Here is a 26,232-nt window from a genome sequence, read left to right on the forward strand (position 1 = left end):
AACCCAAGACACTTCCCCCCGCACACCCGCACTCCCCTCACCACCGTGTCACAGGAACCCCCTAGCTACCACTACTATCGGTTGAGAACTTTTCGAGTTATGCGTCACGCTAATTCGGAAAAAGTGGTTTTGAGAAAAACGCGTTTAAAGTTTTCAGTAGGAAAGAGACACTCAGCTGACGGATGCTAACAGGATCGATAACTGTTGACTATAACAAATATTTTTACCAAACTTATATGAAATATAGTCTCAGACAATATATGAAAACAAGGTTTGACCGTACACAGAAATAATGAAAGCTATTGTTTCTAGCGGAACAGTACGCTCCGCAAGCAATATTATTGCATTGCGCACAAGTAAAAAAATCTCTATAACTATGTACTTAGTACGAATTTTAATGTAATACTTTAAAGGTAATGTCTTTAGGCTATGTACTATCCATATATGAAAAAAAACGATTTAAAACTTATTACACAAGGCCCCCTAACTTATTAGTACGCTTTTTACATCTCAGCTTCTAATACTTTCCTTTCCATTGCGTCTTCTCATTCTTTCCATCAATTCGGTCAAATGATACTTGTACTGAATTGAATTAGAATTGTAATGAAAAAGAATTTGCTATTTTTTAAATTAATGTAATAGCCTGATTCAAGAAATAAATAGCAAATATATTATCGCCCACGATCTATAATTTTTTTCTTTCTAGCGAGCTGTTCGTCAATTGTTTTTTCACTTTCTCCAATTTCAATTGTACTGTTAAAATCGTTCGAAAGGGACCGAAAAAGGGTGATTTTTAAATGGAAATAACTTTTAAATCCTTTGATGGATTCGAACGAAATTTTACGGATGCACTCGGATTGTCACCCCGAACTTCTAGTTACGAGAAAATTCGTTCGTTTCTTTACACCCTGTATATATTGCCATCGAGGCATTACCATAATATTTGCAGCAAGTTTGACTGTCCTAACCTAAAGCTAAATTTCGATGACATATCATATTACTTATATAATTTGACATTATTTGACTCTGGTCTCCTTTGAATGAGTGATGCCCGTTTCACCACGTAATTATTAGACACCGGTACTATTCGACACGTAACAATTGCACACGTTACATTTCACCACGTAACAATTCAACACAGTAATGATTCAACACGTCCAATTCAACCGTAATTATTCGCCATGTTACATTTCGCCACGTAACTATTCGCCACGTCACAATTAATTAATTGAAAAAAAGCTGCGATGAAATTTAATATGTACAAGAATATGTAAAACTAAAATGCAAATATGACCAAATCATCCACACATGAGACATCTGTTAGAATAATTAAGATATTGGTTGCAGCTTTGAATAAAGCTTTCGCTATATAAATAATTGCATTTTATTTAAAAATTACAAAAAAACTTTAGTAAAATGTTTACTAAAAATTGTATTACTCAATTATGATCTAAATGCTAAATCAAAATATGTTTAGCCTAATTGAGTTTAGTTTCACGTAAAATATCAGCTAATTGTGGCTAAGCAAAACCAAAAAAATACATAACTTTCGATATTAGTTTATCGGTCACATTTCGAATAATAACGTGGTGACTTGTTACGTGTCGATTGGTTACGTAACGAATTGTAACGTGGCGAATTGTTACGTGACGAATCATGACATTTCAATAATTAATATGTAATAATTACATTGATTCATTCAGAATTTTTTAACAGTCATTAGTTATTATAACTAATTGTTATTTAACTAATAAAGTGGTGAAGTGTAACGTAACCAAATATCACATGGTGAAATCGGTACGTGGCGAATTTTAACGTGGCGTACTGTTACGTAGTGAATTGTAACGTAGCGAATTGTAGCGTGGCGTACTGTTACGTAGTAAATTTTGACGTAGCGAATTGTAGCGTGGCGTATTGTTACGTGGCGAAATGTAACGTGGCAAATTGTAACGTGGCGAATCATTACGGTTGAATTGAACGTGTTGAGTCATTACTATGTTGAATCGAAACGTGGTCAAAAATACGTCTTGAATTGTTACGTGGTTAAATGTAACGTGTGCAATTGTTACGTGTCGAATAGTACCGGTGTCCAATAATTACGTGGTGAAACGGGACCACCCCCTTTGAATGTGGTTTAAAAAAGGTTTCAGATGAGACCATAAACGTAAGAAACATCATACATTCCCGACATCTCATTCTATGTTTTTACATTATGTGAAAACAAAAACGTAAAAAATACAGTCTCTCTCTTCTTTAATTATTCTTCAATTTTTGCGGATGTCTTCACCCTGAAATTGGTTACTATATAATGTTAATGGTTATGTATAGGGTCGGTCAGTGCTAAGGGCTGCAGCAAATTCCTGAAATGATCAATCGAGTCATATATTTTTGTTAGCGCTTAGAAAGTGCTGGGTTGCTCGAATACAACCAATGACAAAACATGCATGGATGCAGCTCGACGGAACCTGTCAAATAAAATCGGTATAATCGATATAGTTAATCCAGCAGTTGCTGTGCATTGTAATTACATATAGAAATTAAAAATCATTATAAGATCCCACAAAAAACAAGCTTCAACTGTAAAAAAAGGCGGGAAGCACTTCTATCGTCCAGCGTAAATAATATAGTAAAATGAAGTATTCCAATTAAAATTTTTGTAAAATCCAAATGTTAAGCAAGTTTATTTTTTCACCGTGGCAAAAGTTAAAATTTCGAAAAAAAAATATATTAACACAAACTTTAAATAAGTTACTTGCCGGGCCGTAATGTTCATACGTAAGTTGCTATCCTACATTACAAATGTTGCTTCTAACTCCTAATTTCAAAATGTAACTATTTATTACTATCTTATATAACGGGCCCTCGGCAAGTAAATTTTTTCTGTTACTATGTTTTTTTTGTTTATATTTTAGCTTTTGCCACAGTGAAAATGTATATTTGCCTAACATTTGCATTTCGTTAATTTTTATAATTGGAATATTTTGTTTTACTATATTATTTACAATGAACGATTTATGTACTTGCCGCCTTTGTTTATAGGCGAAGCTTATTTTTTGTGGGATATCAAGTAATGGAAATAGTTAGGTAAAATTGTTTCACTGTAGGCTCGTTATGTATTGAGATAGAGAGAGAGAGGAACAACAATACCGTACCCACAATACTATCTGCAATATATCAGAGATAAATTATAAAACTGTTTGCGAGTATCAACATTTTTACAGGGTTTAATACGTTCATGTTGTACTTTCCTTTATTTATATCTAAATTTTTATTTTCTGTTTAGGTGGAAGGTGCTGCAAGTGGCGGTGGACGAGCGCTATAAATTACTAAGTGGGTTTGCAAAGGACGGCAGCGCTCCTGGTAGCCAAGCTTTCCTCACGAAAAGTGTAGAACCACCATGGGAGAGAGCTCTCACGCCTGCCAAAGTGCCTTACTACATCAAGTGAGTTCATATTCTTCTCATTATCGAGCACTATCTGGATCATTTAATTCATTACTCATATATTAGTTTAAAAAAATGAAACTGCATTGTCTTATGTATAATCTACGCTTTTTTATAATATTTCATAAAATGAAAATAAATACTATTACTTACAATTTTTCCAAAAATAATATTAATTTTTTTTTCAAGTTTTATTACAATCAATATTAACACACGGACATCACTTCTTATAGCCTAGGAAAGTAATTTTCTAGAGTCTATGGGATCTGAACTGTAAGATCTATGAATCACTTTTTTAACTTCAAAATGGTTCTAACGAAAAATAGATGTATAAATTTCAAAAATTTATTTGATTTTTATTTCATGCCAGAAACGTGCGAAAATTACATACAAAAATGCTATTAACCTGTAGAGGACCAGTATTTATCCATATAAACTTATAAATTTTTTTAACTAAAATTTAATCAAATATGTAGCTTATGTGACTAATATAAACGGCAAGTTGGTTACTGGCCACATATGTGCCCACAACAGTCTTCTAAAGGTTAAGGTAGCTTACGAGTTTTCTTATATAAATACGGATACCATTTATATTCAAACAAAAATTTGTTTGAAATTCATACTTTAACGTTATATAAAACGGATGTAGCGTCATCGACCAAATTATCGAGACAAAAAAGGTTAGAAATTTGTGACTTTTAACATGTAGTCTTATGGGAGAAATTATGAAATTTCATTATATTCGAATATGAAGACATAGATTTTTACGATAAAAAAGGTGGTTTTAATTCATATTTCATAGATAATACTAGTTTACTAAAAATGACAAGTTATCGCAACAAATGAAGAAGACATCGAAAGTGGAAGTATGAAAAACATGAATGAGTGCAGTCATCGGTTACATAAGCTTGTATTCACTAACTTATTTATCACTTTTTTAAGCCTAATAACTACATTTTGTAAGAAATAATAGGTTTCAAAATTTTTTAAACCATTCAAATAAATTTACTAAAATAAATTGCAGCTACCTCCTGTAGGGCCCCTCAAATTATACGGTACCAAACGCTCAAGCCACTTTAGAAGGATCCATGACCGATGAAAAATTAAATTCAAGTTTATTGCCAAAACTCGTAAAAATATAAACATTTTAGTAGAGACTGAAATTATTCGTCTAAAGCCGCATGCAGACTAGAGCATTTGTGCGCGCACGAACAGTATGCGCGGACAAATATCCGTGCGTTAAAAATTATTAAATTTCTACAAGCGATCATTTGTGCAAATAGTACTTCGCTCAAGGCATTCGTGAAAGCAGTTTGAAGATGCCATCGAGAAAAAGTAAAGCTGTTGCTAGTGCAATAATTATTTTATTGAGAATTATTATTGAAAAAAAAGGTGAAACGAAAGAAACGAGAGAAGTGGTGGTGGGTAACCACATTATATGCAAATAAAGATAATCAATATTAAATTAGTGATTTAAAATCACAAGAAATTAGTGAACATTTTAAAAATTTCATTCGAATATCATCGACGGATTTCGAATTTTTCATCAATGGTATTGGTCCAAAGGTATATAAGCAAGACACTAGAATGAGACAAGCTATTAGTGTTGAGCATCAATTAGCTATTACTTTGCGTTTCTTGGCAATAGGAGATTCATACTCTAGTCTTTAATATTTATTCAAAGTCTCAAAGCAATTGATATCATTAATTATACCCGAAGTTTGTCAAACACAAATTGATTTTTTAAAATAATACATAAAGGTAACATTTTATTGAAAAATATTCATTAATTTATTAAAATTACATGTATATTTATAAAAAACCACATATATGTAAGAAACATAATTTGAAAGGTTACATTATCTTGTATATTCCTATTTGGAAGAGGTGTTGGACAATTTGAACTTGAGTTTGTTTGTAAAATTGGTGAAGATTGTAATAGGTTCAATAATTCTTGGTGACAGTAATTATTAAACAAAAACATTGGGAATTGTGAATTATGAAAATTTACCTCCGGATTTTCATAATTGTGGAAAAATTGAGGCATAAAGTTTTCATGGGCTTGATCTTCAAATCGTTCCATGTCCGCATAAAATAAAATATTATTTATTGCATGTTCTAATTTTGCTCGTGTTCGTTCGCTAAATTTCTTTAATGTATTAGCGATATGCTTTCCATATATATCAAAGTCATCCATTTTTACTTCAAGAGCAATAGATTTTTTTTAAATATTTAAGGCTTATTCTAATTTTTTATTATCCTTTTTTACATAATGAACGTTTACGTTTCGGTGGCTCTGAAATAACGAAGTTTACATTTGGTTCTGCTACTTTATTTTGTATATTCACTTCTACTTCATCAAGATTATCTATTTCTTTCTCATTTTCCGCATTTCTCAGGGCTTCTTCATGATCAGATGTCTGATCGTTATTTTCCTGAAAACAGTATGTTTTATTACTTTTTATGAAATTTATTTACATTTTCATCCTTTAGATGCCAGCAACGCCAAATGACTGGTTAGCAATTTCGAAAAGATTTGAAGACCTGTGAAATTTTTCACACTGCATAGCATCCATGGATGGAACACATATAGTGCTGCAGGCGCCTATTGGAAGTGGAAGTGAATTTTATAACTATAAGTCGAAGTTTAGCATAGATTTATATTTGCTTTAGTCGATGCTAATTATAATTTCTTATTTGTTGACGTTGGATGCCAAAGAAGAATATCAAATGCGAGAATATTCAATAATTGCAAAATATTTAAAAGATTAGCTATGAACACTTTAGGTTTACTAAACAAATCTGTTTGGACTGCAAGAATTAAATAAATACTATATGTAATTCTGGGTGACGAAGCATTTTTGCTTTAACTGAAAATATAATGAAACCCTTCTCTAGTACTAATAGCAAAGGATCTACATAAAGAATTTTTAATCATTGACTCAGTAGAGCGAAAAGAGTAGTAAAAAATGTCCTTGGAATTTGTTCTGCAGTGTTTCGAGGATTAAGAAAGTCATTGTTGTTAGAGCCAGAAAAAGCCCAAATAATAACATTGACTGTAGATTATCTTCATAATTTTTTAAGAAGAAACAGTGTTTTGTAAAGCATTATATACTCCTTCAGGAAGTTTAGATTCTGAGCAAAATGGAATACTGATAGAAGGTAATTAGAGGACAGGAATTCGTTAACCTATGGGTTCACTAATTTCATTAAAGAATGTTTCGCGAAAATCAACGTTAATCGCTAAAGAGATTCGTGAAGAATTCAAGTATATTTTATAATTAACAGTCGTTTGGAATGACAGAATCAATATTGTTAAAATTCATTAAAATTAGTTACCTTCTCTGTATTAATAGTACGACGTGGCATATCTTTATCTTATAAAAAGTGAATTCTTTCACGTGCAAACCATTTTGATTTGTACACTTCTCCACAAGCTAAAAATAATAAATTTCTACACTTAATTTAAACATTCTATTAACATATGTGGAATTATACTTAAAATATAAAAAATATACCTTTCTCAGTTGCAATACTTGTATTGCATTTAGCTTTTTCTCTTCGAAATGACACTAAAAGGCTATTCATTTTTTGTTTAACAAATGAAAAATCTATTTTTAAATTATTTACTGTTTTCCCATGCACCATGTTTTTTTTACGACAAAACTGATCTGCATGTTAAGCATCCCATAGTATAGGAAATTTTTCATATTCGTCAATTCAATTTAGTGACGTTTCATTAGAATATTCCATTTTAATTGTCACAGAGTAGGCTCACGGCAAAATTACATTCAAACTGAGAAATGTTTCTCCCGCAAGATGTTTGATGTACCGACTACTCTCGAATAGCATTCGTGTATGCCTTAGTCTGTACGTGGCTAAACAGTGCTTAAAGGCGCTACAGGCTCAGATTTTCAGTACAAAATTTATTTTTCTAAAAATTATAAATAATAATGTTATGATGATATTAATAATACTGAGTAAAAGGCGATGTAGGGACTTCAAGAAGAGTTATATTAGCAATTTGAGACCTAAATGAAGCAAGTACATCCAAAAATGTCGAAGAACCTTTGAAAAAATAATGTAGCCATACGAGTATGAAATTTAACAATTTCACCAACCAGGAAGAGACAACATGCATTAGAGAAACACACATATATTAGTTCCCCCCCCCCCCCTCCTCCTTTAATAGAGCTATAAATAAGTCTCCCAACATGTGTAACGTAGGGGTCATCCACCTTGCCGAAAAAAAGTAGATCGCCCGCGTCTGTGGGTACTACCGGTAGTATTGCACATTGCTGACGCCCGGACTTCTTTTCCAGAAAAGCGTCAAACCTTGGGCGTTGGCCGTGGTTATGGAGACTTTTTGGTTGTCATGTGTTGAAAGATCATGGCGCTACTGACGACACACGATCTATTAAGCGTCCTACATATATGCGAGCTCCGCGACCCTCGAGTTGAGTCTTCCTCTGTGCAAGCTTATCCGCTGCCGCATCATCCGCGTTCCAAGGTCGTAACTCTAGTGTTCGTTCCACGGGAACAGAGTACTCCACCATATTTTAGTAAATCTCTTGCCCAGTCGCCGTGTACTGGTAGTTAAGTCTAGTAATATTCAACCCTAACTAAGTCGTATAGTAATCGTCGCGAGTGTGCATCTTTCAGTAGTGCCTAACACGTACCGTTTTTAGAAATATGTAACGTAAGGGTCTGTTCCCTGTACTTCTAAACCCAGTGTAGGTTATTTTAGTAATAAGTAGAATAGTTAGAAATAAGAAATGTGTTGAATTGGCTGTTTCGACACCGGGACTTCCGGTCACTTGGCGGAGCACGAAGCTCGAGATCGTTGCTCAATGCTGACACCCGAAATTCCCGGGTGGGTGCGTCAATGCTCGGACGACGATCAACGACCCGACCTAGTGAGACGCAGGCTGGAAGGTGTTGCGAGACACAGGCGGTCTTGCACCACCTCCCCCATAAATTTCGCATTTATAATCCAGTCCGTCCGACCAAACTTCAGTTATCCTGTGCATTTCACTACCGCGAGTCGCGTCCGAGCATTACGGATGGAGCAGATAGCTCAACACTTTTCTTCGCCCGGCCAACCAAGAGCTGTTAGTTTAAGTACTAAATTAATTGTAACTCGTATCAACGGGAACCTTAGAAATAAAGCAACTGCGATTTAACAACAATCTTTTACGACGACCGCTGCAACCACACCATCTACTAATCTCTTACACCAACCACTGCAACCATACAACAAATTGAACCGTAAGATAAACCTGAGATACAATTGCCAGTCACACTCATCTGAACTCAAACGAAGAGAAAATGCCTCTTCTATTTTAAATACCACGAATCCCGCTGAACTTGTCGATATTTCGCCGCTCGAAGACCGACGTTTCGATTTTATCGTTGGCTCTGTCAACGTAATTCAGCAATGTCTCTCCTAACCCAATTATACTTGTGGGCCATTTGAGCCACGTTGCTTTGCTGACGCAGCGCCTAACGTACCAAACTAGTGACAGCGGTGGGATTCCTCGAGTTTTGTTCTTTATATATATACTCTTGGTATGCGCCATTGATTTGTTGACAGCAATTCGTACTATCACTTATCTTTCTTTTACAATTAGCATCCCATATGCCGCCACCCACTGTTCTACAAGGCAGTGCACCTTCATCTCCTTTCAACGTAAACCATTCACTTGTCCGATCTCCACATTCCACCATGACGCATAATCCATCATATTCTGCCCTTAACAACACTACGCATGTCGCGGATGGCTTAAACACCACCTCAGGACCGTACTCCCCAAGAGGGGAAGCGACCATGATCCTGAGTTCTGTACCCGAATTCGATGGTTCATTCGAGCACCTCAATTATTTTATCGAACGTCTCGAAAATGGATATTCCGCGATGTCCGATGCTTGTCGGGCCGAAATCTTACCGGTCGTGAAGGCCAAACTCACGGGTCCGGCACGAACTCGTATCGCGGGCCTAAACCTCGCTGATTTCCGAGAGTTTATCGCACATCTCCGCACCAAATTTAACCCTCCCCAGACTTATGTTTCCCTTGTCACTCAGTTAGGAGCCCTCGAGATAAGATACAATGAACCAGTCCATGATTATATAGGGCGTACAGGATAATTGCATACAGCCCTTCTGGCTGGCTTCAAGAGTACATTCGGGAGAGTAGCCGCTGACGCCTGCCGTGAGACACATGAGGTACAAGTGGTAGAGTACTTCCTCGATGGGCTGAGCAAAGGTTTGTTTGTAGCAGTGGCACACAGACAGCTTGGTACATTAAAAGACGCTTTCGATTACGCTCGTGTGGCTAGCTTCCATATAACGCAACGTGAGGTTAGTAAGCCGTCATCCGCCTACTTCAGCTACCCGGCTCATTATCATAGTCCTTCCTCGAATTCGTATCCAGCTATCCCTAGATATCCACAAACCCCCCAGCCTTACTACATCCGCGCTCCCTTTCCTTCGTATCATTCACCTGTTACCACCCCCACGTACCCGTTGTGCCCTTGTCATCCGCCGTCTGGTATGGCCCCTACCGCACCTCCGCGGCCTAGGGACCCCTATATTCCCGAAGCATTTTGCACGCATTGTCGACGACCGGGTCACGTCCTCGCCAACTGCAGGTCGGTATCCAGATCCTCGGGGCCGCGGTAATTGCCAATTTGACAGCTACAGAAGAGCCAGCAGATTTAAACTCCGCCTAGGCTCGACTGAAAGCCGCGTCTTCGAGCCCTCCGAGCAAATCGCGACCATCAGTCTCCTCTGGAGACCATCCCCAATAGCCAAACCAAAACCACGAGACCCCAAACCTCGGTTATACTATACCCCCGCCATCTCTGTAGTCCTCAAAAACGTACCGCAGCTGAATATCATCGAGGGAACATTCTTATGTGATCCGGGCTGTGAAGTCAACATAATCCAGACCCAGTTTCTGCGACCTGATACTCCTCGGACACCGCCGGACATAAAGGGGGTCCAGGACTTACATTCAGTCACGGCATTTATAGGGTCTAACGACCTTGGTCTTAACGATGACAACTACGCTTTCCAAATAGTCCCCTATCTCTCATTACCTTATGTCGGCGTATTGGGAGCTCCGTTCCTTAACCAAGCCGGAGCTCAAATTTCATACACGATGTACACTCTGGTTACGGAAAATCAACCCATTCACCCATTATGCTTCAAAAATGCTGACGCAATGCAGAATATAAAACAAGGAGAACCGGTCGCAGTCCCGCGAACACCTTCAATTTCCGCGTGTGTAGCCCAGGATCCAACCACCATTCCCTGGCCCTTCGATTGTGAAGCCGCACCCCCCTCTCACTCTGAGGCAGTGGTTCATCGTCCTCTGCCCTATGAGTACGAGCCTGGATTCCCGGAGCCCCTGAACCAATCCGAAAGGATCCACCAACTAGAGACCTACTTCCGAGATTTGTACAGCCCTTCTTCAGAAGATCATTCTCCCGTGCGCGAGCTCATCCAGAAGTACTCGGACCTTTTCTACATAAAGGGTGAGAAGCCAAATCCCGAGGATCGCACCGGAGTTCTACACGAGATCAACACGTTCGGTGGACGGCCATTCAAGGTCCGCCAATACCCTATCGAGCAGAGCTTGCACGAGGAAGTGCAGAAACAAGTCGATGCCTTGATCGAGAACGGGATAGTGGTCTCCTCTATATCACCATATAATTCTCCCCTCTGGATCGTACCAAAGGCTCCGGACTCAAAGGGGAACAAGAGATGGTGCCTAGTCACGGACTTCCGAAAACTTAACGAACAAACCGTTGGCGATGCCTACCCGTTGTCGATAATCACCGATAGTTTGGATAAGCTAGGAGAATATAATTACTTTTCCGTATTCGATCTCGCCAGCGGTTTCCATCAAATACGAATGCACCCTAAGGACCAAGCAAAGACCGCCTTCTCTACACCTAAGGGACATTAGGAGTATACTCGCATGCCTTTTGGTTTAAAGAATGCACTGGCCACGTTCCAACGATTGATGAACCAGATCTACGTTAAACTACAAAGACAGAGTGTGCTCGTCTATCTTGATGACATCATAGTGTTCACGAGAATCATCGACGAACACGTGGATATGTGCCGCCAACTATTTGATCAACTGAGACAGCACGGCCTCCGACTACAGACTGACAAGTGTCAATTCCTCAAAAGCCAAATTGCCTACTTTGGGCATATAGTGAGCCGCGATGGAGTACAACCACATCCTGGAAAAAGCTCAAAGCCGTGCGAGAATTTCCGGTTCCCCAGAACGCTACCAACATCAAGCAGCTGGGACTGGCCGGTTACTACCGTCGATTCATACTAAATTTCGCCGAACGAGCAAAGCCTATGACTCGCCTCCTAAAAAAGGGGTCGCCTTCAAATGGACAGAAGAAACCCAAGCTAGCTTCGAAGACTTACGGGATAAACTGTGTGAAGCTCTTATACTAGCCTATCCAAATTTCCAAGAACCCTTTATTGTGACGTGCGATGCCTCAGACTACGCTATCGGAGCCATTTTAAGTCAAGTCAAGCTAAGCCAAGATCACCCCATTGCCTACGCATTTCGAACTCTACATGACCCTAAAACTCGATACTCAACCTCAGAGAAAGAAGGGCTCGCGGCAGTTTATGCCTTGAAAGAGTTTCGATATTACATTTATGGAAGGAAATTTACCCAGGTTACAGACTATCAGCCACTAGTATGGCTAAGTAAGACCACTGACCCAACGAACCAAATACAACGATGGAAACTTTGCACCGAAGAATTTGATTACGAAATCATTTATCGGAAAGGTAGCCTGAACGAAAATGCTGACGCACTCTCGCGTAATCCAGTACCTCTCGCTTTGTCTTTAGTAGTTAAGGATCCTCTTTATCTTCCGAAAATTAAGAAACCCGAGCCTGATCCTTCTATGTTAGGTTCCAGAGTCCGCGTTCTTCGGCCCCGAACGACTCGCGCTCGCGTCAACTACGCCGAGCCTGACACGTCCGACGAGGCAGAATCCTCCGATGAGGACTCCCCTGTCATAGAGGAGGTGCCCGCTAGACCCACCATGCTTCCGACCCTTATGTGTGTGTGCATGAAGTGACCCTCGAGTATAATCTAGACCTAGAAGACCGCGAAAAACCGAGTATCCTGCTCGAAACCAGCGGAGAAGATTTTACCCCGCTCGACGAAAAGGGGATAAGCTACCTGCAGGAGATCGGCTTAAGCCCAGAACGTGAATTTCCTCCATCCCCCCCCCCCTTGCACCAAGGTGTGCCCCTCGGCGAAGGAATTGACCAACCTGAAGCTATGTCCCCTCCCCACTCTTCACACTCTCCACCCGGACTACCAGGATTGAGACCCGGAGCACGATCTACAATGATGCCCCAGGATATCTACCAGGATAGCGGAGAAGAAACCGACTCCGAAGCAGAACTAAATACCATCGTTGTGAACACAACTAAGATTTCACCAACAATCACTAATTCCTTCGAAATCAGTCTGAATGCTGACCTACAAACCATTGAGCCTGCCTCGGCTACCAGCGACCAACGACCTCCAATCTACAACAGCAATATCAGTATAACACCATTCACTCTGGCTCGCGAACCCGACCATCTAGTTCATTTGATAGCCAGTGATTGTACCTTTCAAGACGCCGTCAGTCGTATGCTAGTAGAAACGGGAAGATTAGACCTGGAGGAGGTGCGGAAGACTTCCGTAGTCCCGAACTCCGCACATACTTTTCCCTATAAAACTCACTTCATTCTTCTGCTAGTAACACAACAGCATGAACGTCTCTCTCCAAGTCACGATTAAAATGGTCTTGCCCTGAAAACCCGATACGATCAAGTAAAATCATTAGATCTAAGGTCTTTCCGTATATATCCTCTTAAAATTGGAATGTGCTGAGTCACAAGTCGCTACCTTAGTTCCGTGCGGAGTAAAACATTCTTGGACTCCTCCACGAAGATAACGATTAGCAACGGAGACATAATAGAGCCCCCCGCACCTGTACGCCTACAAATATTCTTAGACTATAATGGCGGCCTCGACGGGGGCCACAAGGGAGTGACAAAGACATACAGTTTCGGTCATTAATCTTGCTCCAGGCGAGGGGAAGTAGGAATTAGAGGGGTGAAGGGATATCTAGGGAGTTTGTCCGTAGCTTTCAAATGGCGCGATTAACCCTCAATTTTGGATCGTAAACAAAAGTAATATTTTCGGAAAACGATTGCGGAAAAGAAGGAAGGATTTTAATACATAACAGAGAAGAAAAAATATATCAGATGAGTATAAATTAATAACACAAAATGAAAATTTTTGTGAATTTATAAAGAAATATACTCTATGGTTATTTTATTTCTGTTACAGGCTAAATCCTATTCTTCATGAATTTAAATCGTAGGAAAGAAATACTTAAAGAACAATGAATGAAAAGGACTAATTTATAAAGTATTTCTGTGTGGCCCAATAGTTTCAATAATTGTGACATCATGTTATAATAGTGAATGTGTAAGAAAGATTGCTGCGTATACAAAGAAATTTTATTTTAAAATAATAATGATGCTTAATAATGTTTTGATTCCTATTATTATAAATTAAAGAGTTCAATAAAAATATTATTTTAATTTCTTCCTTAACCATACACAATTTCTATACGTACATAGTAATTACATATTCTTGCAGAACCTATCTTTAAGCTACTCTAACAAAATTGCAACTATTTTAAATCTACAGCTCATAATTATTTACTTCAATGATTTTTATTTTTCAAAGTGACACAAATTGCGTAGAGTTTCTGCAAATTTCTTATTAGTCTGTCACATTCTTCGACATATTACCTTTTATGATATTTATATGACTCCTTTGCACTATTTTCTTCTAGTCTATAACATGTAACAATAATTTGATTAACAATTTTAAATACATTCAGATAAGATGATTATGTTGATATGTAATTAATGTTATAAATATTGGAATGATTGTTAAACCATTGTCTTATTAAAATTGGAAAATTGGCATTTGAATGATGCTATTTAAATTGGGCCTCTCTTCTGTGAGATATGTTTTCATAATACTTGGATAGATAAAGTTTCTTAAAAGTTATATGTGTATAATACTGAGTTCATCTTATTTTTTAGCTTCAAGTAGTTTTCCAGCTATGTGTTTGAATATACATTTTGAATATAGAATACTCTTATTTCCTTACTCTTATTATAATGTTGTCAGGGTTGATAGAAAGATATTTCAGTCATCTAAAAATGATAGGATATACATATGACGACTGAATAAATTAAGGTTTTAGGACAGATAAGTCTCATGAACAAATGGGAATAATAAAATAAGTATTGCATATTGGGAATGGATATCCAAATATGTAGCTGGAAAATATAATTTGAAGCTAAAAACAAGATGAACTCAGCAGTATACATAAACATATTGGTCAAAAATATCCTCTCAAATTGAAGGAAAAGATATCATGTGGATGAGGTGCCAAACATATTTAAGTACAATAAGTCCAGTGTCCATTCTTCAAATTTAATACAGCAATAGTTTACCAATTATCCTAATTATTATAGAAATAATTAGACAGAAGAATAAGCATATCTGAGCATATTTGAAAATATTTAGAGAATTATTGGTATATGTGTTCAAAACTATAAGAAGAAGGAATAATCAAGGCGAATAAATGTCATACGAGATGTGGAAGCATGTGAAGTACGGATGAATAAGAAATTAGCAGTAACTTTATACAAATAATCTCACATTGAATAATAAAAATCATTGAAGTAAATAGTTATGAGCTGTGGATTTAAAATACTTGCAATTTAGTTAGAGTAGCTTAATGATAGGTTCTACAAGAATATGTAATTACTATGTACGTATAGAAATTGTGTATGGTTAAGGAAGAAATTAAAATAATATTTTTATTGAACTAACTTTAATTTATAATAATAGGAATCAAAACATTATTAAACATCATTATTATTTTATAATAAAATTTCTTTGTTTACGCAGCAATCTTTCTTACACATTCACTATTATAACATGATGTCACAATTATTGAAACTATTGGGCCACACAGAAATGCTTTATAAATTAGTCCTTTTCATTCATTGTTCTTTAAGTATTTCTTTCCTACGATTTAAATTCATGAAGAATAGGATTTAGCCTGTAACAGAAATAAAATAACCACAGAGTATATTTCTTTATAAATTCACAATAATTTTCATTTTGTGTTATTAATTTATACTCATCTGATATATTTTTTCTTCTCTCTTATGTATTAAAATCCTTCCTTCTTTTCCGCAATCGTTTTCCGAAAATATTACTTTTGTTTACGGTCCAAAATTGAAGGTTAATCGCGCCATTTGATAGCTACGGACAAACTCCCTAGATATCCCTTCACCCCTCTAATTCCTACTTCCCCTCGCCTGGCGCAAGATTAATGGCCGAAACTGTACCACAGAATTCGGGAACATTACGACTGGCCGGGATTACACAAGGACGTATAACGCGTAGTTCGAGCTTGTGAAGAATGTCAAAAGCAGAAGCTGGTGAGAGTTAAAACTCGCCTGCCTATGCTTATCACTGATACTCCTAGCATACCTTTCGATAAGGTAGCTCTGGATACTGTAGGGCCCTTGCCTATCACACTCTCGGGAAATGTACATGTTTTAACTATGCAGTGTAATTTCACCAAATACTGCTTGCCGTGGCCATTCCCAATATACGCGCGGTAACCATCGCCGATGCGTTCGCTCGTCACTTCATCACCTTGCATGGAAAACCACGCGCTATACTTACTGACCGTGGTACCAGTTTCTTGGGTAAACTGATAAAACACTTTACCCGGGTCTTTGATATACAGCATCTCGCAACATCAGGTTATCGACCACAGACCAACGGGTCTCTAGAACGTAGCCATATAGTACTCATCGATTACCTCAGACACACCACTCCGCGGCACTGCGACTGGGGCCTCTTCTTACCCTTCGCCATGCATTCTTATAATAACTCAGTGCATGAAGCAACCGGGTATACCCCATATGAACTTGTCTATGGCAGGAAAGCTGGCTCACCCCTAGCAGTAGATCCTGTTAAAGACTTACCTACGTTCGACTCCTAATCCACCGAGCTAAAACAACAACTTCAGGTCGTCCAAGAACTTGCTCGCGAACGGGAAATCAAAGCCAAGTAAAAATCCAAAGAATACTATGACCGCAAAACTAATCCCGTGGAATTTCATCCTGGCTACTTAGTTTATGTGCTGAAAGAACCCAGACTACATAAATTCGACCCCCATTACGCTGGTCCCTACCGTATCGACAACGTGACACCTCAGCATAACGCTGTTTTGATAACCGAAGACGGGAAAACTTTGACTAAACATCTCGATAAACTAAAACCCGCCCATATTCTTTCGTAATTTCAGAATAAAACGCTAAATCCTTCCCTCAAAAAAAAAAATTTTATTTTATTAATTATATCTTATTTGTTCTTCAACGAAATCCCCTCTGTTGTTACAGCTCACAATCCAAACAGTTTTCTCTTTCTTTACAAATCAACGACTTAGCCCGTAACATTCTGAGTTTGGCAACCCTCTAGTCTTGCCGGCCTATAGCAGCGAAGCCGTTGGCTCTAGTTACAACCCTCGATCAACCATCCACCAAGACGAGGAACACCAATCACACCAACCCTTGCAACCTATCTAAGCCCGGAACTCACCATGATCATCATCCTGTGCCTTTTCACCATTTTCACCAAGGCACCTGCTTCTGCCCACTACGAAATCACCCACTTACGTCATAATCCCGGAGTTTATTTTGAGAAAATTGCCACTCTTCAGTACTACTCCAAACAATGGAGATTCGCTAGTACTCTCGACATCCAGGGCTTACTAGCCCACCAATCTGACCCAGTAGCCATTAACCAAGCATAGCAAACCTCCTGCAGACTGGCTGGAAACTGCATCGGAAGAGAAAAGATCGCGGCCATCCTACAGCGCATAAATGATACCCACCAGTACAACAACATCCTCCATCAAGGTATGGGTGTGCCACAAATTAGCCGTGCCCGCAGATCGGCCCCTCTGAGTTTCATCGGAGGGCTCCCTAAAAATCTTTTCGGTACTCTTACCGAAGAAGACGGGCAATATTACCTTTCCGAAATGGCGAAGCTTCAAGAGAAGGGAGTTCGAATAGCCCAGCTTCTAGAAAACCAGACCCTCATCGTTCGGTCAGGATTTGCCAACCTACACAACCACATCACAAATCTTACCATATCCACCCAAGCACTGCAAAATCAAACCATTCGACTTGCAGCAGCTTTTAACAAAAGAGACGATGACCTCGAACGACTAGCCTTCGTTGATGCCCATGAGAGATGGCTCTTGGGAATGAACATCAGATCGAACAGTATCACTCCAGCGTCCTACTTCTAGAAGACGCTGTCCTATTGGCCCGCCAAGGATCTAGTCACCCCGCCATTATTTCCCCTGACAACCACTTTCGGGTACTGATAGAAGCTGTACAGGAAATCAAACTGGCGCTGCCGTTCAACGACATCAACCTACACATGGAAAACATTCAAGACCTCTCTCGACTCCACGTACGCTGTCAGCAAGGATCCCTGATCATCATCCTGGAGGTTCCCCTTCTGGCCAATGAATACCACCACGTTTACCGAACTCATCCCTATCCCATGCATCATAACCATGAACCAAATAGCACATTATCCATGTTCATCCAACCATCCCAACCCTACCTCTGTCTCCTCCCCCGCTAAATACTATTCCTTCCTCTCCCGAGTTCAACTGGCGCCTTGCTTCCACAAGAAAACTATCTTCCTGTGCCCTTCCGGCCTTCTGCTCCGGCCGATCCATTTCAATCAGGAGTGCGAAGTAGTTCTCCTATTACATCATGAGGCGACAAATTGGGACCAGTGTGATATACGTCTGGCAGCCTCTTCGGGCAGTTACTGGACCCAGCTGGAGACCCCGGGAAGTTGGCTCTACTCCTTAGCATCCAAAGAGGAACTCCGAGTAGACTGCGAGGGAATGCTGCAGTATTCGGAAATCCTTACAGGAAATGGTATTTTCCGCCTTGCACCGGGATGTCGAGCAGAAACCAATACCGTGTGCGTAGAGGCCCTGCACACCATCTCCTCAGCGCGCACCGAACACTTTGAGGCTTTAACATCATTACCTTTACTGGAACTGCTATCAACTATCCAGACACCAGCACTGCTAAAACTACTCCAGATCTATCCAATCCTGCAGCAGCCCCTCACGGATTGGGCCCACAGCTCCAACAGCATAGCCCTCAAGGACATCGAACACCAAGCCCGGGACCTTCAACGTCAGGACGACCTATTTCAGACGTCTCACACCCTCACCTATGCTTCATCGGGGACCCTCCTCTTTATCATTATAGCCTTAAGCGTAGTTCTAATTGTAAAGTTAAGGGCGTCCGGCGCTAGGACTTCAAAAAAGGTAACCACTGCCATCACGATTTAGAGCCCGCCAACAATACAGACTGAACAAAGTCCGATGCTGCCATCATGTGATGTCAGCATCCTACCGGTCCAAATGGTTTCTAACATACCCATGCTACAATACGTCCCAGCATCACGGGCACCCTTTAATCGTCGAGACTCCCTAACTCTGTAAAAGAAAGTACAGATAACTGACTCCTGCGTTTTTCTATTTCAGCGGAACATTAACCCGCCTGGAATAATGTCCCATTTATGGGGGGAGGTATAACGTAAGGGTCTGTTCTCTGTACTTGTAAACCCAGTATAGGTTATTTTAGTAATACGTAGAATAGTTAGAAATAAGAAATTATAAGAAAAGTGTTAAATTGACTGTTTCGACACCGAGACTTCCGGTAACTTGGCGGAGCACGATGCTCGAGATCGTTGCTCAATGCTGACACCCGAAATTCCCTGCTGGGTGCGTCAATGCTCGGACGACGATCAACGACCTGACCTAGTGAGACGCAGGCTGGAAGGTGTAGCGAGACACAGGGGGTCTTGCACCACCTCCCCCAAAATTTTCGCATTTATAATCCGGTCCGACCGACCAAGCTTCAGTTATCCTGTGCATCTCACTGCCGCGAGTCGCGCCCGAGCATTTCGGAGCAGATAGCTCAACACTTTTCTTCGCCCCGCCAACAAAGTGCTAGTAGTCTAAGTCTTAATTGTAACTCGTACATACGCGAACTTTAGAAATAAAACCACTACGATTTAAACCGACAATCTCTTACGACGACTACCGCAACCACACAATCTGCCCAATCTCTTACAACGACCACAGCCGTCCAGAAATCTGCCAACATCCTACGACAACTACTGTAACTATACAACAAACTGAACCGTAAGATAAAGCCGAAATGCCATTACCAGTCAGACAAATCTGAACTCTAACGAAGAGGCATTTTCCCTTCTATTTATAATACCACGAATCCCGCTGACCTTGTCGATCTTTCGTCGCTCGAAGACCGACGTTTCGATTGTATCCTCGGCTCTGTTAACGCAAATTCAGCAGTGCCTCTCCTGACCCAATTATACTTGTGGGTCAGTTGAGCCACGCTGCTTTGCTGACGCAGCGCCTAACGTAACACCATCGTAAAAAGTCCTCTTACAAGTTTTTCCCAACAAAAAATTAATTTGCCTGGACTATTTAGTCGATTGCTTATTGCACGATATGTCAAGTGTGGTATTAATATAATTTTATACAGCTACAGAGCATGTTAAAGTAAATCATTCTTTAAAGAATTCCAAAGTTGAGCACCCAACCATCAAAGCCAAGTATTTAAGAAAAAATTGTTTAATATCTTTGTGTACCACATTTTTAAAACATTTCCATATTGCAGCTAGATGCATGAGATGAGCTACATCAATACGTATTCTTGTTGCAATAGTTATTTATTTATTTTCAAATAATTGTATAAATCAATAATTCATATAATTTTTTATAATCATATTTTGAAGGCTAAGGAAAAGCAGATAATAAAGCTTTAGAATAACCACATATTGCTTCACTTTGTTTTGGTGCACCTTGCCGAAGCCAACTATCCAGCCAATACTCAATGAATTCGGTCTCACGTTTTTTTAACAACATCTGATTTACTGCAATAGTAGAAGCTTGAAAATTAACAACGACGGAACGTAGAAAAATATGGCCAGAAGACGTTATTTTATCTAAATGCTTAAATTTACGAACAAGACTTCCGGTGGCATCAACACATATGAAATTTTAATTTTTATTCATTTTTATATATTCTCTATATGCATGAAATTGAGCCGAAGTATTATAAAACACATGGAATGGCATTGACTTACCGAATGAATATTTCTACGGAATTCTGGCCGAAGCGCAATTTTTTCTATGCTCAATATGAAATCTCTTTTATCATGTGAGTCAATTCCTAAATATTTATCAATTTTTCCTTTTTTGATTGTTGAAGAACGTATAAATATGCCAGATAAATTAGTTTTATATCTACCATTTGTATATCTTCTCCTGCAACTTTTTTACGATAGTAATTACAGCTAACTATTAATAATTCATTTTCAACCAATTCACGATATTTACCATTCAAAGGACGTTTAACTTGTTTATGATTTTAACGTGAAATAACTCGAGCTCTTACATTTAAAATTAAGCCATCGTTCTGAAGCGATTTTTCTTTAACAATACCATGAAATGTATTATTACATGATTTTAATTTACATTTACCTCTTATAGAAACAAACGGAGTGGTTATTGATAGTAGGTTTGATACATCAACTCGTTTAAATATAAATGCACAAGGAACTTTAGTTTTCCTTGCAAATGCTAATGCAATCATATTGGACTATACTTAAGGTTTTAGTCTTGGTTTACCTTGTTTAATATCTGCAGATAGAATGCAAATTAAAGTTTCATTATTAGAAGGATTTGTAATTAACGGGATCCCTCAAGCCCTCTATAGTCAACATTACGGAACGAAAAACGAGGGAGAATTGTCCAGCGTTATTTTTCGATCGATTTTAATGTTTTTGAGTTTGTTGAAATCATTAGTACTCGCACCTTGTCATAAAAAATCCGTATTTTCCAAAAAACGAAAAAGAATTAAAATTGTTTAAAAATTCGCAATAATAATATTGAAACGCAAAACAAATCGAATAATCGGGCTTCTTTATGACGAGGTGCCCGACCTAACGATTCCAACAAGCCCAAAAACATTGAAATCGGTTTAGAAATAGAGCCGTCCCATTGTCCCACGTTTCTGAGGTGGACGAAAAGCAAAAATTTTAGGAAGGAAGCTAGGCTTCCCCCCTCTCGCGGCTCACGCTAACGTGTTCCCCCACTCTAGCATCGAACCTTACTGCGAAGCTTTCCTCTCATATTTACGCTATTTCCCTATCTGTATCTATACATATACAGGGTGTAACGAAACGACCGCCTTTTCTCGTAACTGGAGGTTCGGGGTGACAAACTGAGTGCACCTGTAAAATTTTGCTCGAATCGTTCAAGGGGTTTAAAAGTTATTTATATTTTAAAATCACCCTTTTTCAGTCCTTTTCCAACGACTTTGACTGCACAATGGAAAGTGGAGAAAGTGAAAAAACAATTGATGAACATCCCAATAGAATGTAAAAATTATCGATCGCGCGCGATAATTCTTTTGCTATTTATTCCATTAATCTGGCTATCAGATCAATTTTAAAAATAGCAAAATCCTTTTCATTACATTTCCAATTCAATTCAGTACAGTTATAATTGACTAAATTTATGGAAAGAGCGAGAAGATGCAATGAAAAGGAAAGTATCAAAAACTAAGATGTCGCGCGAACGCACTGATAATTTAATAGGAAACGCATGAGGGCATTCTCTTTCTACTAACGAAGCTAAAGAGAATGATTCAAAATCAATACATTGATGATAGAGAAAACTAAACTTACCCATTTAATGTTCTCCAAGTTCTTTTACATCGAAGTTTTCGAAAAAGCTTCAAACTGGCTCTTCGATGATTTCCAGAAAGCACACTATCACTGTTTTTGCATTTAAGCACTCGTGAATTTAAACAAATTAGATATTAACCTACGTTACTTCAAAACACTGGTTAATTTGACACTTTTGAACTGTTTGAAGTAGGCTGATTAAGAGTAGTCGAAACGAATTACTTATTATTTCTCCTCTCTGTGTCTCTCTCTCTCTCTTTCTCTTCAGCATACTTCAAACAGTTCAAAAGTGTCAAATTAACCGGTGTTTTGAAGAAACGTAGGTTAATACCAAATTTGCTTAAATTCGCGAGTTTTTAAATGCAAAATTAGTGGTAGTGTGCTTTCTGGAAATCATCGAGGAGCCTGTTTAAAGCTTTCTTAAAAACTTTGATGTAAAAGAACTTGGAGAACATTAAATGGGTAAGTTTAGTTTTCTCTATCATCAATGTATTGATTTTGAATCATTCTCTTTAGCTTCGTTAGTAGAAAGAGAATGCCCTCATGCGTTTCCTATTAAATTATCAGTTCGTTCGCGCGACATCTTAGTTTCTGATACTTTCCTTTTCATTGCGTCTTCTCGCTCTTTCCATAAATTCAGTCAATGATAATTGTACTGAATTGAATTGGAAATGTAAAGGAAAGGATTTTGCTATTTTTAAAATTAATCTGATAGCCAGATTAATGGAATAAATAGCAAAAGTATTATCGCGTGCGATCGATAACTTTTACATTCTAATTGGGGTGTTCATCAATTGTTTTTTCACTTTCTTCACTTTCCATTGTGCAATCAAAGTCGTTCGAAAAGGACCGAAAAAGGGTGATTTTTAAATGTAAATAACTTTTAAACCTCTTGAACGATTCGAACGAAATTTTACACGTGCACTCAGTTTGTCACCCCGAACCTCCAGTTACGAGAAAAGGCGGTCGTTTCGTTACACCCTGTATAAATACTGCTAGAATGATGTTGAGAACATTTCATCTTGCCGATATAATGATATTGCTAAAAATGAAATTATCATTTTGAAATAAAATTGTAGAAAAGGATATTTCGTAATTCATGAAATATAGGGCATACGGCGAAACGCGGGACATTAGTAAAGTCGTATTTTTCAACAGAATTTGAAGAGACTAGTCATAACTAAAGCCGTTCTTCATGTAGATTGTCCTAAAGAGCTCGCATTTTCGATAAAGCTTATAGTTTTTCAGCTATGAACGATTGAAGATGAACATGCGCAACAGCTGATCTAAGCGAGAGAGGAAATACGTATATATTTGTGCGCCGTGCAACTTCAATCGTTCATAGCTGAAAAACTATAAGCTTTATCGAAAATGCGAGCTCTTTAGGACAATCTACATGAAGAACGGCTTTAGTTATGACTAGTCTCATCAAATTCTGTTGAAAAATACGACTTTACTATTGTCCCGCGTTTCGCCGTATGCCTTATATTTCAAGTATTACGAAATCTCCTTTTCTACAATTTTATTTCAAAATGATAATTGCTTTTTTAGCAATTTCATTATATCGGCGAAATGAAATGTGCTCAACATTATTTTAGCCGTATTTATATATGTATAGCTACAGATAGGAGAATAGCGTAAATATGAGAGGAAAGCTTCGTAGTAAGTTTCGATGCTGGAGTGGGGGAACACGTTAGCGTGAGCCGCGAGAGGGGAGGAGCCTAGCTTCCTTCCTAAAAATTTTTGCTTTTCGTCCACCTCAGAAACGCGGGACAATGGTACGGCTCTATTTCACAACCGATTTCAATATTTTTGGGCTTGTTGGAATCGTTAGGTCTGCCACTTCGTCATAAAGAAACCCGATTTTTCAATTTGTTTTGCGTTTAAATATTATTAATGCAAATTTTTAAACAATTTTATTTTTTTTAGGTTTTTTGGAAAATACGGCTTTATTTATGACAAGGTGCGAGTCCTAACGATTCCAACAAGCCAAAAGACATTGAAATCGGTCGAAAAATAGCACTGGACAATTCTCTCTCGTTTTTTGTTCCGTAATGTTGCCTACAGAGGGCTTGAGGGATCCCGTTAAGGGGTATGTATACTGTAATGCTTCGATTTTTAATTATTTTTCATTTATTTTATAAAAAGAAGCCGGTTTGATAGATTGACATCAAACTATACACAAATCTGTAGTATCTTACCAGGTACCAAAAAAAATTGTTTTTTTTATCAAGGTTTTATTCCTTTTTGGTCCTTCATAAATGGCACCTCTTGAATTGCACGTCAGTGGCGTTTACAGCAATTCGTTCTTGCAGATCATCTAAGGACAAAAAACGAAAGAGATCCTAAAAATATATGTTACTAGCTATGACTCTACGTATGGGATTTGAAAATATTGTTGAGTAAGAAAATGTCGACCTTTTGAAAAAAAAATAATTTTCTCTAATTTCTAAATAGAAAATTACGTATAACATAAAGATAAAAAAAGATATATAAAACAGCAACGTAGAGTCATAGTAACATATATTTTAAGGATCTTTTTCGTCTATTGTTCTTATATTATCTACAAGGACGAATTGCTATATGTCATTGACGCGCGATTCAAGATGTGCCATTTTTGAAGGACCAAAAAGGAACAAAACCCTGATCAAAAAAATTAACCATTTTTTTTTGTACTTGGAAAGGTACTATAGATTTGTGTATAGTTTGATATCAATCTATTAAACCGGCATCTTTTTATAAAACAAATAAAAAGTAATTAAAAACCATGAAGCATTACAGTGTTCATACCCCTTAAAAAAATATATTTATCTTACTATCAGGCTTAATAGCAAATAACTCATCTTTGGTAAAAAATATGTTATTAAGTATAAAATTACTTGCTTCCTCTTCACTACTGTTTATTGAATTGGAGCTATCGGAACCACTTATTGTTTCTCTAGACAACATCAATTCATTATATCAATGTGAATTGCTCAAAGAAACATAAATACCCATTTGTGTTTGAGCAATAGTTAAAACATATTTGCGATTCTGTTTGACAGTTATGTAAACATTATGTGCAGTCCATTTCCCACCCAAGTCTCTACTAATTTTTATTGTTACATCTGATAAGTACGATGGTAAATCTTCTGTTTAAAGATAAATTATATATTCTTTAAGGCTTTCAACCATTTGCTCAACCGTCACTAAGGCTAGACGAGGTATTTTCAAGATATCTGAAACCTAACACAATTCAAACATTATATACTTTAGATGATTAATATTTTCCTTCTTAACCTTTAAAGGACTGGCTTTTTTAAGTTCAAAAATGATATCACAAATATGGCCAGTTCATTCGTATGTAGGCCCAACACACTGTGACGAGGTACCACTCTGTCCCTTATATGCTCGTCCCTCGCGCTACCCACTGTCGCGGAAAAGGGGGAGGCGGCGCCATCTGCCTATTTCCGCAAGCGTTGATTTACCTCGCGGATCGAATAGCGGATCGATACGCACATGCGCCGTTCGTCCCGTGTCGCGTGCCGGCCTAACCTGACGACACTCGTAATTTGGGGATCCTAACGCTAGGACGTGCTACACAGTTTTCCGGTCCTTTTTATCTTTTCGTCGTCGCCGAGACATTTGTTACGGTAAGGGCACTACCCTGTAGTCGATTGCCTGGAGGTGATAGTGAGCTATCAGTGCATGAATCGGGGGAAGCTGAAACAAGAGGCATTGCAGAAGACGTGGCCGTCAACTTGGTGGAGGAAGACAAGCACGAGAGCATGCACCCTTCCCAGCTATCGCTCCTGCCTGAGTAACGCTAGATCCCAGGTAAAC

The 26,232-nt window shown here is 38.3% G+C and overlaps 1 protein-coding gene across 5 annotated transcripts in view; it reads left to right on the forward strand.

Moving 5' to 3' along the window:
- The window catches only part of LOC136784284 (dystrophin-like), a 384,172-nt gene that overhangs the window by 108,615 nt on the left and 249,325 nt on the right, over positions 1-26,232 (forward strand). For all 5 annotated transcript variants that reach the window (XM_066744866.1, XM_066744864.1, XM_066744863.1 and 2 more), the window contains exon 3: positions 3,284-3,442. In XM_066744866.1, the coding sequence (XP_066600963.1) occupies positions 3,284-3,442 (159 nt within the window). The remainder of the gene's footprint in view (positions 1-3,283; positions 3,443-26,232) is intronic.

This window comes from Prorops nasuta, unplaced genomic scaffold (assembly GCF_024137725.1).
Source record: "Prorops nasuta isolate Cenicafe-Biocafe unplaced genomic scaffold, Cenicafe_Pnas_1.2 PNAS00051, whole genome shotgun sequence".
Taxonomy (NCBI): domain Eukaryota; kingdom Metazoa; phylum Arthropoda; class Insecta; order Hymenoptera; family Bethylidae; genus Prorops; species Prorops nasuta.